The sequence below is a fragment of the Chiloscyllium plagiosum genome, unplaced genomic scaffold (assembly GCF_037043375.1).
Source record: "Chiloscyllium plagiosum isolate Xiang-an unplaced genomic scaffold, Cpla_swu_hap1 HiC_scaffold_13, whole genome shotgun sequence".
Taxonomy (NCBI): Eukaryota; Metazoa; Chordata; class Chondrichthyes; order Orectolobiformes; family Hemiscylliidae; genus Chiloscyllium; species Chiloscyllium plagiosum.
The window spans coordinates 84,298,937-84,317,391 of NW_028270151.1; the positions used below are offsets into that span (position 1 = coordinate 84,298,937).

At 50.6% G+C, this 18,455-nt stretch overlaps 1 protein-coding gene across 2 annotated transcripts in view; it reads left to right on the forward strand.

Moving 5' to 3' along the window:
• LOC122555716 (LIM and senescent cell antigen-like-containing domain protein 2) overlaps nucleotides 1-18,455 on the forward strand; it is a 223,146-nt gene that overhangs the window by 76,803 nt on the left and 127,888 nt on the right. Inside the window, exon 1 of one of the 2 annotated variants that reach the window (XM_087993861.1) lies at nucleotides 10,342-10,476. The exons of the other annotated variant lie outside the window; for it this stretch is intronic. Within the exon in view, the coding sequence (XP_087849987.1) occupies nucleotides 10,355-10,476 (122 nt within the window). The 5' untranslated portion in view covers nucleotides 10,342-10,354. Of the gene's footprint in view, nucleotides 1-10,341; nucleotides 10,477-18,455 lie in introns of those variants that run through there. 2 annotated transcript variants of the gene reach the window in all.

Sequence of the window (18,455 nt, forward strand, 5' to 3'; positions counted from 1 at the left end):
GTGATTGTGTCGATGTTAGTGTGCTGGGTTGGGAGTGTCAGTGTTAGTGTGCAGGATTGTGAGTGTCTGTATTAGTGTGCAGGGTAGTGAGTGTGTCAGTGTTAGTGTGCAGGGCTGGGATTGTGTCGATGTTAGTGTGCAGGATTGTGAGTGTGTCAGTGTTAGTGCGCAGGATGGTGAGTGTGTCAATGTTGGTGTGCAGGATTGTGAATGTGTCAGTGTTAGTGTGCAGGATTGTGATTGTGTCGATGTTAGTGTGCAGGGTAGTGAGTGTGTCAGTGTTAGTGTGCAGGGTAGTGAGTGTGTCAGTGTTAGTGTGCAGGATTGTGAATGTGTCGATTTTGGTGTTCAGGATTGTGAGTGTGTCAGTGTTGGTGTGCAGGATTGTGATTGTGTCGATGTTGGTGTGCAGGGTTGTGAGTATGTCAGTGTTAGTGTGCAGGGTAGTGAGTGTGTCAGTGTTAGTGTGCAGGATTGTGATTGTGTTGATGGTGTGCAGGATTGTGAGTGTGTCAGTGTTGGTGTGCAGGGTAGTGAGTGTGTCAGTGTTGGTGTGCAGGATTGTGATTGTGTCGATGTTGGTGTGCAGGGTTGTGATTGTGTCGATGTTAGTGTGCTGGGTTGGGAGTGTCAGTGTTAGTGTGCAGGATTGTGAGTGTCAGTATTAGTGTGCAGGGTAGTGAGTGTGTCAGTGTTAGTGTGCAGGGTTGTGATTGTGTCAGTGTTAGTGTGCAGGATTGTGATTGTGTCGATGTTAGTGTGCAGGATTGTGAGTGTGCCAGTGTTAGTGTGCAGGATTGAGAGTGTCAGTGTTAGTGTGCAGGGTAGTGAGTGTGCCAGTGTTAGTGTGCAGGATTGTGAGTGTGTCGATGTTGGTGTGCAGGATTGTGAATGTGTCAGTGTTTGTGTGCAGGATTGTGATTGTGTCAATGTTGGTGTGCAGGGTTGTGAGTGTGTCAGTGTTAGTGTGCAGGGTAGTGAGTGTGTCAGTGTTAGTGTGCAGGATTGTGATTGTGTTGATGTTGGTGTGCAGGATTGTGAGTGTGTCAGTGTTAGTGTGCAGGATTGTGATTGTGTTGATGTTGGTGTGCAGGGTTGTGAGTATGTCAGTGTTAGTGTGCAGGGTAGTGATTGTGTCGATGTTAGTGTGCAGGATTGTGAGTGTGTTGATGGTGTGCCGGATTGTGAGTGTGTCAGTGTTAGTGTGCAGGATTGTGATTGTGTCGATGTTAGTGTGCAGGGTTGTGAGTGTGTCAGTGTTAGTGTGCAGGGCTGTGATTGTGTCGACGTTAGTGTGCAGGATTGTGAGTGTGTCAGTGATAGTGTGCAGGATTGTGAGTGTCAGTGTTAGTGTGCAGGGTAGTGAGTGTGTCAGTGTTGGTGTGCAGGGTTGTGAATGTGTCCATGTTAGTGTGCAGGATTGAGAGTGTGTTGATGTTGTGCAGGATTGTGAGTGTGTCAGTGTTAGTGTGCAGGATTGTGATTGTGTCGATGTTAGTGTGCAGGGTAGTGAGTGTGTCACTGTTAGTGTGCAGGGTAGTGAGTGTGTCAGTGTTAATGTGCAGGGTTGTGATTGTGTCAGTGTTAGTGTGCAGGGTTGTGATTGTGTCGACGTTAGTGTGCAGGGTTGTGATTGTGTCAGTGTTTGTGTGCAGGGCTGGGATTGTGTCGATGTTAGTGTGCCGGATTGTGAGTGTGTCAGTGTTAGTGCGCAGGATTGTGAGTGTGTCAGTGTTAGTGTGCAGGATTGTGATTGTGTCGATGTTAGTGTGCAGGATTGTGAGTGTGTTGATGTTGGTGTGCAGAATTGTGAGTGTGTCAGTGTTAGTGTGCAGGGTAGTGATTGTGTCGATGTTAGTGTGCAGGATTGTGAGTGTGTTGATGTTGGTGTGCAGGATTGTGAGTGTGTCGATGTTAGTGTGCAGGCTTGTGATTGTGTCGATGTGAGTGTGCTGGGTTGGGAGTGTCAGTGTTAGTGTGCAGGATTGTGAGTGTCAGTATTAGTGTGCAGGGTAGTGAGTGTGTCAGTGTTAGTGTGCAGGGCTGGGATTGTGTCGATGTTAGTGTGCAGGATTGTGAGTGTGTCAGTGTTAGTGCGCAGGATGGTGAGTGTGTCAATGTTGGTGTGCAGGATTGTGAATGTGTCAGTGTTAGTGTGCAGGGTTGTGATTGTGTCGATGTTAGTGTGCAGGGTAGTGAGTGTGTCAGTGTTAGTGTGCAGGGTAGTGAGTGTGTCAGTGTTAGTGTGCAGGATTGTGAATGTGTCGATTTTGGTGTTCAGGATTGTGAGTGTGTCAGTGTTGGTGTGCAGGATTGTGATTGTGTCGATGTTGGTGTGCAGGGTTGTGAGTATGTCAGTGTTAGTGTGCAGGGTAGTGAGTGTGTCAGTGTTAGTGTGCAGGATTGTGATTGTGTTGATGGTGTGCAGGATTGTGAGTGTGTCAGTGTTAGTGTGCAGGGTAGTGAGTGTGTCAGTGTTGGTGTGCAGGATTGTGATTGTGTCGATGTTGGTGTGCAGGGTTGTGATTGTGTCGATGTTAGTGTGCTGGGTTGGGAGTGTCAGTGTTAGTGTGCAGGATTGTGAGTGTCAGTATAAGTGTGCAGGGTAGTGAGTGTGTCAGTGTTAGTGTGCAGGGTTGTGATTGTGTCAGTGTTAGTGTGCAGAATTGTGATTGTGTCGATGTTAGTGTGCAGGATTGTGAGTGTGCCAGTGTTAGTGTGCAGGATTGAGAGTGTCAGTGTTAGTGTGCAGGGTAGTGAGTGTGCCAGTGTTAGTGTGCAGGATTGCGAGTGTGTCGATGTTGGTGTGCAGGATTGTGAATGTGTCAGTGTTTGTGTGCAGGATTGTGATTGTGTCAATGTTGGTGTGCAGGGTTGTGAGTGTGTCAGTGTTAGTGTGCAGGGTAGTGAGTGTGTCAGTGTTAGTGTGCAGGATTGTGATTGTGTTGATGTTGGTGTGCAGGATTGTGAGTGTGTCAGTGTTAGTGTGCAGGATTGTGATTGTGTCGATGTTAGTGTGCAGAGTTGAGAGTGTCAGTGTTAGTGTGCAGGGTTGTGAGTGTTTTAGTGTTAGTGTGCAGGGTTGTGAGTGTGTCAGTGTTAGTGTGCTGGATTGTGATTGTGTCGATGTTAGTATGCAGGATTGAGTGTGTCTGTTAGTGTGCAGGATTGTGATTGTATCGATGTTAGTGTGCAGGTTTGTGAGTGTTTCACTGTTTGCGGGTTGTGAGTGTGTCAATGTTAGTGTGCAGGGTTGAGAGTGTCAGTGTTAGTGTGCAGGATTGTGAGTGTGTCAGTGTTAGTGTGCAGAGTTGTGATTGTGTCAGTGTTAGTGTGCAGGGCTGGGATTGTGTTGATGTTAGTGTGCAGGATTGTGAGTGTGTCAGTGTTAGTGTGCAGGATTGTGCGTGTGTCGATGTTGGTGTGCAGGATTGTGAATGTGTCAGTGTTAGTATGCAGGGTTGTGATTGTGTTGATGTTAGTGTGCAGGATTGTGAGTGTGTCAGTGTTAGTGTGCAGGATTGTGCGTGTGTCGATGTTGGTGTGCAGGATTGTGAATGTGTCAGTGTTAGTATGCAGGGTTGTGATTGTGTCGATGTTAGTGTGCAGGGTTGTGGGTGTGTCAGAGTTAGTGTCGATGGTAGTGAGTGTGTCAGTGTTAGTGTGCAGGGTTGTGATTGTGTCAGTGTTCGTGTGCAGGATTGTGAGTGTGTCAGTGTTACTGTGCAGGATTGTGAGTGTGTCAGTGTTAGTGTGCAGGATTGTGTGTGTGTCAATGTTAATGTGCAGGATTGTGAGTGCGTCAATGTTAATGTGCAGGATTGTGAGTGTGTCAGTGTTAGTGTGCAGGGTTGTGATTGTGTCAGTGTTAGTGTGCAGGATTGTGAGTGTGTTGATGTTGGTATGCAGGATTGTGAGTATGTCAGTGTTAGTGTGCAGGATTGCGATTGTGTCGATGTTAGTGTGCAGGATTGAGAGTGTCAGTGTTAGTGTGCAGTGTTGTGAGTGTGTTAGTGTTAGTGTGCAGGATTGTGAGTGTGTCAGTGTTAGTGTGCAGGATTGTGATTGTGTCGATGTTAGTGTACAGGATTGTGAGTGTGTTGATGTTGGTGTGCAGAATTGTGAGTGTGTCAGTGTTAGTGTGCAGGGTAGTGATTGTGTCGATGTTAGTGTGCAGGATTGTGAGTGTGTTGATGTTGGTGTGCAGGATTGTGAGTGTGTCGATGTTAGTGTGCAGGCTTGTGATTGTGTCGATGTTAGTGTGCTGGGTTGGGAGTGTCAGTGTTAGTGTGCAGGATTGTGAGTGTCAGTATTAGTGTGCAGGGTAGTGAGTGTGTCAGTGTTAGTGTGCAGGGTTGTGATTGTGTCAGTGTTAGTGTGCAGGATTGTGATTGTGTCGATGTTAGTGTGCAGGATTGTGAGTGTGCCAGTGTTAGTGTGCAGGATTGAGAGTGTCAGTGTTAGTGTGCAGGGTAGTGAGTGTGCCAGTGTTAGTGTGCAGGATTGCGAGTGTGTCGATGTTGGTGTGCAGGATTGTGAATGTGTCAGTGTTTGTGTGCAGGATTGTGATTGTGTCAATGTTGGTGTGCAGGGTTGTGAGTGTGTCAGTGTTAGTGTGCAGGGTAGTGAGTGTGTCAGTGTTAGTGTGCAGGATTGTGATTGTGTTGATGTTGGTGTGCAGGATTGTGAGTATGTCAGTGTTAGTGTGCAGGATTGCGATTGTGTCGATGTTAGTGTGCAGGATTGAGAGTGTCAGTGTTAGTGTGCAGTGTTGTGAGTGTGTTAGTGTTTGTGTGCAGGATTGTGAGTGTGTCAGTGTTAGTGTGCAGGGTTGTGATTGTGTCAGTGTGAGTGTGCAGGATTCTGAGTGTGTCAGTGTTAGTGTGCAGGATTGTGATTGTGTCGATGTTAGTGTGCAGAGTTGAGAGTGTCAGTGTTAGTGTGCAGGGTTGTGAGTGTTTTAGTGTTAGTGTGCAGGGTTGTGAGTGTGTCAGTGTTAGTGTGCCGGATTGTGATTGTGTCGATGTTAGTATGCAGGATTGAGTGTGTCAGTGTTAGTGTGCAGGATTGTGATTGTATCGATGTTAGTGTGCAGGTTTGTGAGTGTTTCACTGTTTGCGGGTTGTGAGTGTGTCAATGTTAGTGTGCAGGGTTGAGAGTGTCAGTGTTAGTGTGCAGGATTGTGAGTGTGTCAGTGTTAGTGTGCAGAGTTGTGATTGTGTCAGTGTTAGTGTGCAGGGCTGGGATTGTGTTGATGTTAGTGTGCAGGATTGTGAGTGTGTCAGTGTTAGTGTGCAGGATTGTGCGTGTGTCGATGATGTTGTGCAGGATTGTGAGTGTGTCAGTGTTAGTATGCAGGGTTGTGATTGTGTTGATGTTAGTGTGCAGGATTGTGAGTGTGTCAGTGTTAGTGTGCAGGATTGTGCGTGTGTCGATGTTGGTGTGCAGGATTGTGAATGTGTCAGTGTTAGTATGCAGGGTTGTGATTGTGTCGATGTTAGTGTGCAGGGTTGTGGGTGTGTCAGTGTTAGTGTGCAGGGTAGTGAGTGTGTCAGTGTTAGTGTGCAGGATTGTGATTGTGTCGATGTTGGTGTGCAGGATTGTGAGTGTCAGTGTGAGTGTGCAGGGTTGTGATTGTGTCAGTGTTAGTGTGCAGGATTGTGAGTGTGTCAGTGTTACTGTGCAGGATTGTGTGTGTGTCAGTGTTAGTGTGCAGGATTGTGTGTGTGTCAATGTTAATGTGCAGTTTTGTGCGTGCGTCAATGTTAATGTGCAGGATTGTGAGTGTGTCAGTGTTAGTGTGCAGGGTTGTGATTGTGTCAGTGTTAGTGTGCAGGATTGTGATTGTGTTGATGTTGGTGTGCAGGATTGTGAGTGTGTCAGTGTTAGTGTGCAGGATTGTGATTGTGTCGATGTTAGTGTGCAGGATTGTGAGTGTGTTGATGTTGGTGTGCAGAATTGTGAATGTGTCAGTGTTAGTGTGCAGGGTAGTGATTGTGTCGATGTTAGTGTGCAGGATTGTGAGTGTGTTGATGTTGGTGTGCAGGATTGTGAGTGTGTCGATGTTAGTGTGCAGGCTTGTGATTGTGTCGATGTTAGTGTGCTGGGTTGGGAGTGTCAGTGTTAGTGTGCAGGATTGTGAGTGTCAGTATTAGTGTGCAGGGTAGTGAGTGTGTCGGTGTTAGTGTGCAGGGTTGTGATTGTGTCAGTGTTAGTGTGCAGGATTGTGATTGTGTCGATGTTAGTGTGCAGGATTGTGAGTGTGCCAGTGTTAGTGTGCAGGATTGAGAGTGTCAGTGTTAGTGTGCAGGGTAGTGAGTGTGCCAGTGTTAGTGTGCAGGATTGCGAGTGTGTCGATGTTGGTGTGCAGGATTGTGAATGTGTCAGTGTTTGTGTGCAGGATTGTGATTGTGTCAATGTTGGTGTGCAGGGTTGTGAGTGTGTCAGTGTTAGTGTGCAGGGTAGTGAGTGTGTCAGTGTTAGTGTGCAGGATTGTGATTGTGTTGATGTTGGTGTGCAGGATTGTGAGTATGTCAGTGTTAGTGTGCAGGATTGCGATTGTGTCAATGTTAGTGTGCAGGATTGAGAGTGTCAGTGTTAGTGTGCAGTGTTGTGAGTGTGTTAGTGTTTGTGTGCAGGATTGTGAGTGTGTCAGTGTTAGTGTGCAGGGTTGTGATTGTGTCAGTGTGAGTGTGCAGGATTCTGAGTGTGTCAGTGTTAGTGTGCAGGATAGTGATTGTGTCGATGTTAGTGTGCAGAGTTGAGAGTGTCAGTGTTAGTGTGCAGGGTTGTGAGTTTTTTAGTGTTAGTGTGCAGGGTTGTGAGTGTGTCAGTGTTAGTGTGCCGGATTGTGATTGTGTCGATGTTAGTATGCAGGATTGAGTGTGTCAGTGTTAGTGTGCAGGATTGTGATTGTGTCAATGTTGGTGTGCAGGGTTGTGAGTGTGCCTGTGTTAGTGTGCAGGGTAGTGAGTGTGTCAGTGTTAGTGTGCAGGATTGTGATTGTGTTGATGTTGGTGTGCAGGATTGTGAGTATGTCAGTGTTAGTGTGCAGGATTGCGATTGTGTCGATGTTAGTGTGCAGGATTGAGAGTGTCAGTGTTAGTGTGCAGTGTTGTGAGTGTGTTAGTGTTTGTGTGCAGGATTGTGAGTGTGTCAGTGTTAGTGTGCAGGGTTGTGATTGTGTCAGTGTGAGTGTGCAGGATTCTGAGTGTGTCAGTGTTAGTGTGCAGGATTGTGATTGTGTCGATGTTAGTGTGCAGAGTTGAGAGTGTCAGTGTTAGTGTGCAGGGTTGTGAGTGTTTTAGTGTGTGTGTGTCAATGTTAATGTGCAGTTTTGTGTGTGCGTCAATGTTAATGTGCAGGATTGTGAGTGTGTCAGTGTTAGTGTGCAGGGTTGTGATTGTGTCAGTGTTAGTGTGCAGGATTGTGAGTGTGTTGATGTTGGTGTGCAGGATTGTGAGTATGTCAGTGTTAGTGTGCAGGATTGCGATTGTGTCGATGTTAGTGTGCAGGATTGAGAGTGTCAGTGTTAGTGTGCAGTGTTGTGAGTGTGTTAGTGTTAGTGTGCAGGATTGTGAGTGTGTCAGTGTTAGTGTGCAGGATTGTGATTGTGTCGATGTTAGTGTGCAGGATTGTGAGTGTGTTGATGTAGGTGTGCAGGATTGTGAGTGTGTCAGTGTTAGTGTGCAGGATTGTGATTGTGTCGATGTTAGTGTGCAGGATTGTGAGTGTGTTGATGTAGGTGTGCAGAATTGTGAGTGTGTCAGTGTTAGTGTGCAAGATTGTGATTGTGTCGATGTTAGTGTGCAGGATTGAGAGTGTCAGTGTTAGTGTGCAGGATTGTGAGTGTGTCAGTGTTAGTGTGCAGGGTAGTGAGTGTGTCAGTGTTAGTGTGCAGTGTAGTGAGTGTGTCAGTGTTAGTGTGCAGGATTGTGATTGTGTTGATGGTGTGCAGGATTGTGAGTGTGTTGATGTTGGTGTCCAGGATTGTGAGTGTGTCGATGTTGGTGTGCAGGGTTGTGAGTGTGTCAGTGTTAGTGTGCAGGATTGTGAGTGTGTCAGTGTTAGTGTGCAGGATTGTGATTGTGTCGATATTAGTGTGCAGGATTGAGAGTGTGTCGATGTTAGTGTGCAGGGTTGTGAGTGTGTCAGTGTTAGTGTGCAGGGTTGTGAGTGTTTTGTTGTCATGCAGCTGCATAATGAGCATGTCCCTATTCCTGTTCCATTGGACCTGAGCATCAGAGTTTCCAGTCTTCAGCCAATTCAGTTCCCTCCACGTGATAACAAGAAATGGTTAGAGACACTGGATCCTGCAAAGGCTTGGTGTAGTGTCAACAGTCTGGTAATCGTATTGAAGACTTGTTTTCCAGAACTTGCCGTTCCCTTAGCCAAGCTCTCCCAGTACAGTTACAGCTGTCATCTACATGGCAATTGCCCAGATATGTCTTGTATATAAAAAGCAGGACAAATCCAACCCAGCCAATTCCCACCCATTGGTCTCCTTTCGACCATCAGTAGAGTGATGGAAGGTGTCTCCAGCAGCGCCATCGAGCAGCGCCTGCTCAGCAATAACCTGCTCAGTGACACCCAGTTTGGGTTTCCCCAGGGCCACTCAGTTCCTGACCTCATTACAGCCTTGGGTCAAACATAGACACAAGTACTGAATTCCAGAGGGGTGGGGTGTGTGGGGGTGTGGGGGGGTGGTGAGAGTGACAGTCCCTGACATCAAGGCTGCATTTGACTGAGCGTGGCACCAAGGAGCCCTGGAAACACTGGAATCAAGGGGTATCAGGGGGCAAACTCTCCACTTGTTAGACTCACACCTGGCACAGAGGAAGACGGTTGTGGTCAGTCATCTCAGCTCCAGGACATCTCTGCAGGAGTCCCTCAGGGTAGTGTCCGAGGCCCATCCATCTTCAGCTGCTTCACCTTCCCTCCATCATAAAGTCAGAAGTTGAGATGCTCATTGATGATTACACAGTGCTCAGCACCATCACAACTCTTCAGGTACTGAAGCAGTGCATGTTCAAATGCAACAAGATCTGGGCAATATCCAGGCTTGGGCTGACAAGTGACAAGTAACATTCACTCCACACAAATGCCAGGCAGTGATCATCTCCAATGATCTAACACTGCTCCTTAACATTCATTTGTGTTACCATCACCGAATGCCCCACTATCAATATCCTGGGGGTTACTCAGCTGGAACTCAACTGGACTCACCACATAAGCACAGGTCTACAAGAGCAGGTCAGAGACGAGGAACACTGCGGCGAGTAACTCACCTCCTGACTCCCCCAAACCTGCCCATCATCTACAAGGCACAAGTCAGGGGTGTGCTGGAATACTGCCCACTTGCCTGGATGGGAGCAGCTCCAGTGAAACTCAAGAAGCTGGACACCACCCTGGACAGAGCGGCCCGCTTGACTGACACCACATCCACAAGCATCTCCCACCGACGTTCAATTGCAGCAGCGTATAATATCTACAAGGCGCTACAGAGTTCACCAAAGATCTTCAGGCAGCACCTTGCAACCACATGGCCACTTCCCTCGAGAAGGGGAGGTGCAGCAGTAACGTGGGAACACCAACAACTGCAAGTTCCCCTCGAAGCCACTCCCCATCCTGACTTGGAGATACATTGCCATTCCTTCGCCGTCGCTGGGTCAAAATCCTGGAATTCCCTCCCTCAGGACATTGTGGGTCAACTCCGGAGCAAGTGGACTGCCTCAGCTGAAGAGGACAGCTCACCACCACCTTCTCAAGGGGCAACGAGAGTCACAATTAGCTTTATTGTCATGTGTACTCGTATGACGACAGTGAAACGTTTATGAGTTGCCCTGATGGCGACATCCTCGATATAAAGGTACACCAGGGATTGGCAATAAAATGCTGGTGACACCCAAGTGCCAAGAGTGAATGGAAAACACCCAACGACGTGGGTGTGACCATGCTCTCTGTCTGGGATAGTGCAGCTCCTAGCAGGACAGGCCCAAGTGTGTGCCTTCGATCGGGGGTACCCTCTACCCATTCCCTGCCTGTGGGTTGGCCGATGCACCGACAGCCTAGGCCGGAGTCTGGCTGCCACGCTACCCATCAAGGAAGGTGCTACCAATCACAAGCCTGTCTGCCTGGCTGTGGCTGAGCCGGCTGCTGGGGCTGCTGTATGCTCTGGCAGGAGTGGGTGTGGGCTAATGCAGTGAGTCAGGACGGAGGCCTGGGATGGTCCTCAGGAACCGGAGCAGGAAGCCTTCAGGAGCCGGCCGGGGCCTCCTGCCTCCGTTTCCTTGAGTCCCCTCCCCCGTTGGCCTGAGTGAGGCCCCGGGACGATCTGTCCCCAGTGCCAGGAGGCATGGCCGCTGTCAGGCTACGGGAGCTGGCCTCGTCTCAGCTGTATCGGCGTCGCTATGAGAGGAACAGTGGGGTACTGGAGCTCTGGCACAGCAGGACTGAGCCCCCCAGCAGGAGACCTGGGTAGGTGCTGCTGCTTTATTACACTCAGAGAGTTTCTCAAAGCAACACACAGCCTTCCCCCAGAAACAGGAAAGGAACAGTATTATAGCTGCTGCAAAGGACAAAGCTAAACTTCCCCCCTCACACCCCCTCACAGTCAGAGATTGATTCGCCAACCCCTCCCTGGTTTACACGTTTGCAGTCGGGTATTTGCTCCCTTCGGAATGCTGCGAATTAATCGGCAGGTTTTATTGTGGCCTTGCACCATCCCCACCCCCCGCTCACACCTGGGCATCCCGCGGGCAGAGGCCATGCCAGCTCTCCAAGCTCAGCCAAGGCGTCCCTCGATTCTGTCACAGTCACTCGCCCAGGTTTGGGTTTGGTGCCCCCGAGGTGTCGCCTCATTGGTGGAAAAACCCAAAATCAAACTTATCCAGGAGTGGATAGGCTGGTGCATGGGCGGTGTCAGGGTGTGTGTGTGTGTCTGTGTGTGTGTGTCTGTGTGTGTGTGTCTGTGTGTGTTTGTGTCTGTGTGTGTGTGTGTGTGTGTGTCTGTGTGTGTGTGTGTCTGTGTGTGTTTGTGTCTGTGTGTGTGTGTGTGTCTGTGTGTGTGTGTCTGTGTGTGTGTGTGTGTGTGTGTGTGTGTGTGTATGTGTGTCTGTGTGTGTCTGTGTGTGTGTGTCTGTGTGTGTGTGTCTGTGTGTGTCTGTGTGTGTCTGTGTGTGTGTGTATCTGTGTGTGTGTCTGTGTGTGTCTGTTTGTGTGTATCTGTGTGTGTGTCTGTGTGTGTGTGTGTCTCTGTGTTTGTGTGTGTGTGTGCGCGTGTGTGTATGTGTCTTTGTGTGTGTGTGTCTGTGTGTGTGTGTGAGTGTGAGTGTACGTATGTAAAATTCCGAATCGTTGAGACAGTGTGTGTCTGAGGCTGTGTTTGAGTGTGTGTGTGAGACACAGTAGGGTATGTGTAAAATAATGTGTTTGAGAGTGAATGTGTGAGTATGTGAGACAGTAAGTGATGAAGGGCTTTTGCCCGAAACGTTGATTTTGCCTGTCCTCGGATGCTGCCTGAACTGCTGTGCTCTTCCAGCACCACTGATCCAGAATCTGGTTTCCAGCATCTGCAGTCATTGTTTTTACCCCAGTGTGTATGTGTGTGTGTGTATGTAAGACAGTGTGTTTGAGAGTGAATGTGTGAGTATGTGAGACAGTATGAGTGTGTGTGAGTGTGCACGCATGTGAGAGTGAGTGTGGAGGGGTATAAGGTGGAGAGGTGGACAGATAGTAGGATGGAGGTGTGAAGATTTGGAGGGTGGAGGTTTGGAAAACTTGAGGGATGGATGGGTGGAGGGATGGACGGATGGAGGGGTGGAGGGGTGGACGGATGGAGGGGTGGAGGGATGGACGGGTGGAGGGGTGGAGGGATGGAGAGGTGGAAGGTGGGGGAAAAGATTTCTGGAGCTTGGGGCTGAAGTACACAAGACAGGCAGTCTCCAATGGAGGAGCGATGGTGAGTGGGAATCAACAGGAGGTGAGGATTAGAGATTACATTAGATTACTTACTTACAGTGTGCAAACAGGCCCTTCGGCCCAACAAGTCCACACCGACCCTCTGAAGCACAACCCACCCAGACCCATTCCCTTACATTTTACCCCTTACCTAACGCTACGGGCAATTTAGCGTGTCCAGTTCACCTGACCTGCACATCTTTGGACTGTGGGAGGAAACCGGAGCACCCGGAGGAAACCCACGCAGACATGGGGAGAATGTGCAAGCTCCACACAGTCAGTCGCCTGAGGCGGGAATTGAACCCGGGTCTCTGGCGCTGTGAGGCAGCAGTGCTAACCACTGGGCCACCGTGCCACACCCATGGGGGTGCATCCATTTCTGAGAGCTGAAGGTGTTTGCAGCAATGGAACAGAACACAGCCAGGGAGAGACCTGGAATCCAGAACGAGGATTTTAAAGTCAAGACTTCATTGAGTGGGAGCCATTGGGGGTCAGAGAGAGAGAGAGAAAGAGAGAGAGAGAGCGAGCGTGGGGACTGACTGGGCAGTGGGATTTACTGAGAAGTTAGCTGTGTTTGATGGACTGACCCGTTACATTCTCACAGCAGGGGATATTGGTCTCACCAGCACTGCACCCAGCCCACGCATAGATTGAAAAAGGAAACTTCGTAGGAATGGATTCTTAATGGGCTTGCAATCCCATTGGGAAGAGAAGGCTGGAGAGGGAAGGCTATGTGCTTTTCACTGATGAGGATGTGTTGCATGAGTCTCTCTCCTTATGTTGCAGTCCCTGAGTATTGTCTGTGCACACTCTCAGCAGAGTCACTGGAAGTTCATCAGACAGACTCTCCCTTACCCTGTCGGAAAATCAGGATCGAAGGGGCTCCTTCAAACCTCCAAGGTTTGCCTGGGATAAATGCAAGAAGGGTGTTTGCCCCCTGACTGAGGGGTCTCTAGTCTGAGCGGAGAGCTCAAAATAAAGAGCAGGTCATTTAGGACTGAGCTGAGGAGGAATTTTTCACCCAGGGGATGGAGAATCTTTGGAATTCTTGACCCCAGAGTCTGACGTTGAGTATAGTTTTAGATTTCTAGATGTTACAGAGATCAAGGGACAGGAAGCTGGGAGGGGATGGTGATGAGGTGGATGATTAGGCAAAGTCTAGTCGAATGGTGGAACAGAATTGAAGGGTCAAATGACCTCCTAATTCCTATTTTCCGAAGTCCCAGAGTGCCTTGTCACCCTAGACGGCGGTGTGTTTGTGGGCAGGTGGATACCCTTGTTCCCTTGACTGGCTCGAAGGGGTCTATTGGGTTGATAGTGGGAGAAGGACAACAGGAAGAACAAGTGTTCACAAGGAAAGGCTCCTGTCAAAACAAGGCATGGTTTATTGGGCCACAGCAACTCGGTGTAAGTTGCATCAGCTCCTTGCACATTGTCACTAACACCAACGGGAACATCTCTCTCCTCTTTAGTTTCCAGCAAATCTGCCCCTTTCCCCACCCACCATGATGGGGGCCTATCAGACTGGATGGAGCTTATTGCAGTGTCCAGCATTAACTCTTTCCGAACCGTGACCTTCTCCAACACAGATTTCTTGTTTCGGTCTGGGAGGCTCAGTTATACTGTTAGCCTGACTCGTCAATAGAACAATAATTAGCAGACACTGGGGGGCTCAGGGTTCATTGATAATTCTCCAGACGAAGGAGGAACCATGACTTCCCAGCCTCGTGGACAAAGGTGTACCCATCTCCTGTGAGGTGCCAGGGTCTTTCAAACAGGAGAAGGGCAGACGGCCAGGAATGTGCTCCCCTGAATTAAGATAGAATCCCTAGAGTGTGGAAGCAGGTCATTCAGCCCATCGAGTCCACACTGGACCTCTGAAGAGCATCCCACCTGTAACCTTGCACTTCCTGTAGCTAATCCAGCTAGCCTGCACACTATGGGGCAATTTAGGATAGTCAATCCACCTGAGCGGCACATCTTTGGACTGTGGGTGGAAACCAGAGGAAACCCACGCAAACACGGGGAGAATGTGCAAGCTCCACAACAGACAGTCGCCCGAGGCTGGAATTGAACCCAGGTCCCTGGCGCTGTGAGGCAGCTGTGCTAACCACTGAGCCACCGTGTGGAACTTGTTTTAAGGCTAGAGAGGGCCACTTGTATATCGCCAAGCCCAAACTGTCCGTAACATATCACTGCAGGAGAAATGAAGGGAATTATTTTTAATTGATAGGGAGTTACACCGAGAGGAGTGGGTGAGATTAGGAGTCAGTCACAAACACCACATCTCAACAGGACAGGGACCAGCGTGTTCATGGGGAGGTGTGTTAATGCTGTGGGGGAATATCCGGTAGATTGGCTGGGGGAGAAATGGAATCCTGATGAGATCAGAGGATAGGGGAGGAGCGATGGAATTAAAAAGTAGGGAGAGAGCACAATTCCTTAAAATACATCCAAGCGAATCTGTTCAGGCAGGATATTGAAAACTCCCAGAAGAAAGGAGGGAGATTTAGATTAGATTACATTACAGTGTGGAAACAGGCCCTTCGGCCCAACAAGTCCACACCGACCCGCCGAAGCGAAACCCACCCATACCCCTACATTTACCCCTTTAACCTAACACTACGGGCAATTTTAGCATGGCCAATTCACCTGACCCTGCACATCTTTGGACTGTGGGAGGAAACCGGAGCACCCGGAGGAAACCCACGCAGACACGGGGAGAACGTGCAAACTCCACACAGTCAGTCGCCTGAGGCGGGAATTGAACCCGGGTCTCAGGCGCTGTGAGGCAGCAGTGCTAACCACTGTGCCACCGTGCCGCCCACCGAATCCGAGATCTGGACCGAATATTTGGTACGCGGGAGGGACACGGTCTTGGTGGAAGTTGCGTTTAAAAAGGAAATTAGGAATCATAAAAGAGTGGGTGGGAAAGCATTGGCAGGTGGAACAATGGAAAACACAAAGGTGAATTTGGTTTTAGTAAAGAGTAAGTGAGTGACTCTGGATAGGACAGGGCACATCACAGAACATGGAGGCACTCCGCATGTGGACTCCAAGGATGGTGGCTATAGTGCTCAATGAATATATAACATCACTCCCTCAGTACTGACCCTCCGACAATGCAGCACTCCCTCAGTACTGACCCTCCGACAGTGCAGCACTCCCTCAGTACTGACCCTCTGACAGTGCAGCACTCCCTCAGTACTGACTCTCTGACAGTGCAGCACTCCCTCAGTACTGACCCCCTGACAGTGCAGCACTCCCTCAGTACTGACCCTCTGACAGTGCATCACTCCCTCAGTACTGACCCTCCGACAGTGCATCACTCCCTCAGTACTGACCCTCTGACAGTGCATCACTCCCTCAGTACTGACCCTCCGACAGTGCAGCACTCCCTCAGTACTGACCCTCCGACAGTGCAGCACTCCCACAGTACTGACCCTCCGACAGTGCAGCACTCCCTCAGTACTGACCCTCCAACAGTGCAGCACTCCCTCAGTACTGACCCTCGGACAGTGCAGCACTCCCTCAGTACTGACCCTCCGATAGTGCAGCACTCCCTCAGTACTGACCCTTCGACTGTGCAGCACTCCCTCAGTACTGACCCTCCGACAGTGCAGCACTCTCTCAGTACTGACCCTCTGACAGTGCAGCACTCCCTCAGTACTGACCCTCCAACAGTGCAGCACTCCCTCAGTACTGACCCTTCGACAGTGCTGCACTCCCTCAGTACTGACCCACTGACAGTGCAGCACTCCCTCAGTACTGACCCTCCGACAGTGCAGCACTCCCTCAGTACTGACCCTCCGACAGTGCAGCACTCCCTCAGTACTGACCCTCTGACAGTGCAGCACTCCCTCAGTACTGACCCTCCGACAGTGCAGCACTCCCTCAGTACTGACCCTCTGACAGTGCAGCACTCCCTCAGTACTGACCCTTTGACAGTGCAGCACTCCCTCAGTACTGACCCTCTGACGGTGCAGCACTCCCTCAGTACTGACCCTTCGACAGTGCTCCACTCCCTCAGTACTGACCCACTGACAGTGCAGCACTCCCTCAGTACTGACCCTCTGACGGTGCAGCACTCCCTCAGTACTGACCCTCCGACAGTGCAGCACTCCCTCAGTACTGACCATTCGACAGTGCAGCACTCACTCAGTACTGACCCTCCGACAGTGCAGCACTCCCTCAGTACTGACCCTCCGAGAGTGCAGCACTCCCTCAGTACTGACCCTCCGACAGTGCAGCACTCCCTCAGTACTGACCCTCCGACAGTGCAGCACTCCCTCAGTACTGACCCTCCGACAGTGCAGCACTCCCTCAGTACTGACCCTCTGCCAGTGCGGCACTCCCTCAGTAATGACCCTCCGACAGTGCAGCACTCCCTCAGTACTGAACCTCTGAAAGTGCAGCACTCCCTCAGTACTGACCCTCTGACAGTGCAGCGCTCTCACAGTACTGACCCTCTGACAGTACAGCACTCCCTCAGTACTGACCCTCTGACAGTGCAGCGCTCTCTCAGTACTGACCCTCTGACAGTGCAGCACTCCCTCAGTACTGAACCTCTGAAAGTGCAGCACTCCCTCAGTACTGACCCTCTGACAGTGCAGCGCTCTCACAGTACTGACCCTCTGACAGTACAGCACTCCCTCAGTACTGACCCTCTGACAGTGCAGCGCTCTCACAGTACTGACCCTCTGACAGTACAGCACTCCCTCAGTACTGACCCTCTGACAGTGCAGCACTCCCTCAGTACTGACCCCCTGACAGTGCAGCACTCCCTCAGTACTGACCCTTCGACAGTGCAGCACTCCCTCAGTACTGACCCTCTGACGGTGCAGCACTCCCTCAGTACTGACCCTCCGACAGTGCAGCACTCCCTCAGTACTGACCATCTGACAGTGCAGCACTCCCTCAGTACTGACCCTCTGACGGTGCAGCACTCCCTCAGTACTGACCCTCCGACAGTGCAGCACTCCCTCAGTACTGACCCTCCGACAGTGCAGCACTCCCTCAGTACTGACCCTCTGACAGTGCAGCGCTCACTCAGTACTGACCCTCTGACTGTGCAGCACTCACTCAGTACTGACCCTCCGACAGTGCAGCACTCTCTCAGTACTGACCCTCTGACAGTGCAGCACTCCCTCAGTACTGACCCTCTGACAGTGCAGCACTCCCTCAGTACTGACCCTCTGACAGTGCAGCACTCCCTCAGTACTGACCCCCTGACAGTGCAGCGCTCACTCAGTACTGACCCTTCGACAGTGCTGCACTCCCTCAGTACTGACCCTTTGACAGTGCAGCACTCCCTCAGTACTGACCCTACAGCAGTGCAGCACTCCCTCAGTACTGACCCTCTGACAGTGCAGCACTCCCTCAGTACTGACCCTCCGGCTGTGCAGCACTCCCTCAGTACTGACCATTCGACAGTGCAGCACTCACTCAGTACTGACCCTACAGCAGTGCAGCACTCCCTCAGTACTGACCCTCTGACAGTGCAGCACTCCCTCAGTACTGACCCTCCGACTGTGCAGCACTCCCTCAGTACTGACCATTCGACAGTGCAGCACTCTCTCAGTACTGACCCTACAGCAGTGCAGCACTCCCTCAGTACTGACCCTCTGACAGTGCAGCACTCCCTCAGTACTGACCCTCTGACAGTGCAGCGCTCACTCAGTACTGACCCTCTGACAGTGCAGCACTCCCTCAGTATTGACCCTCTGACAGTACAGCACTCCCTCAGTATTGACCCTTTGACAGTGCAGCACTCCCTCAGTATTGACCCTCTGACAATACAGCACTCCCTCAGTACTGACCCTCTGACAGTGCAGCACTCCCTCAGTATTGACCCTCTGACAGTGTGGCACTCCCTCAGTACTGACCCTCTGACAGTGCAGCGCTCTCTCAGTACTGACCCTCTGACAGTGCAGCACTCCCTCTGTACTGACCCTCTGACAGTGCAGCACTCTCTCAGTACTGACCCTCTGACAGTGCAGCACTCCCTCAGTACTGACCCTCCGACAGTGCAGCACTCTCTCAGTACTGACCCTCTGACAGTGCAGCGCTCACTCAGAACTGACCCTCTGACAGTGCAGCACTCCCTCAGTACTGACCCCCTGACAGTGCGGCACTCCCTCAGTAATGACCCTCCGACAGTGCAGCACTCCCTCAGTACTGAACCTCTGAAAGTGCAGCACTCCCTCAGTACTGACCCTCTGACAGTGCAGCGCTCTCTCAGTACTGACCCTCTGACAGTACAGCACTCCCTCAGTACTGACCCTCTGACAGTGCAGCGCTCTCTCAGTACTGACCCTCTGACAGTGCAGCACTCCCTCAGTACTGACCCCCTGACAGTGCAGCACTCCCTCAGTATTGACCCTCTGACAGTGCAGCACTCTCTCAGTACTGACCCTCTGACATTGCAGCACTCCCTCAGCACTGACCTGACAGTGCCCACTCCCTCAGTACTGACCCTCCGACAGTGCAGCACTCTC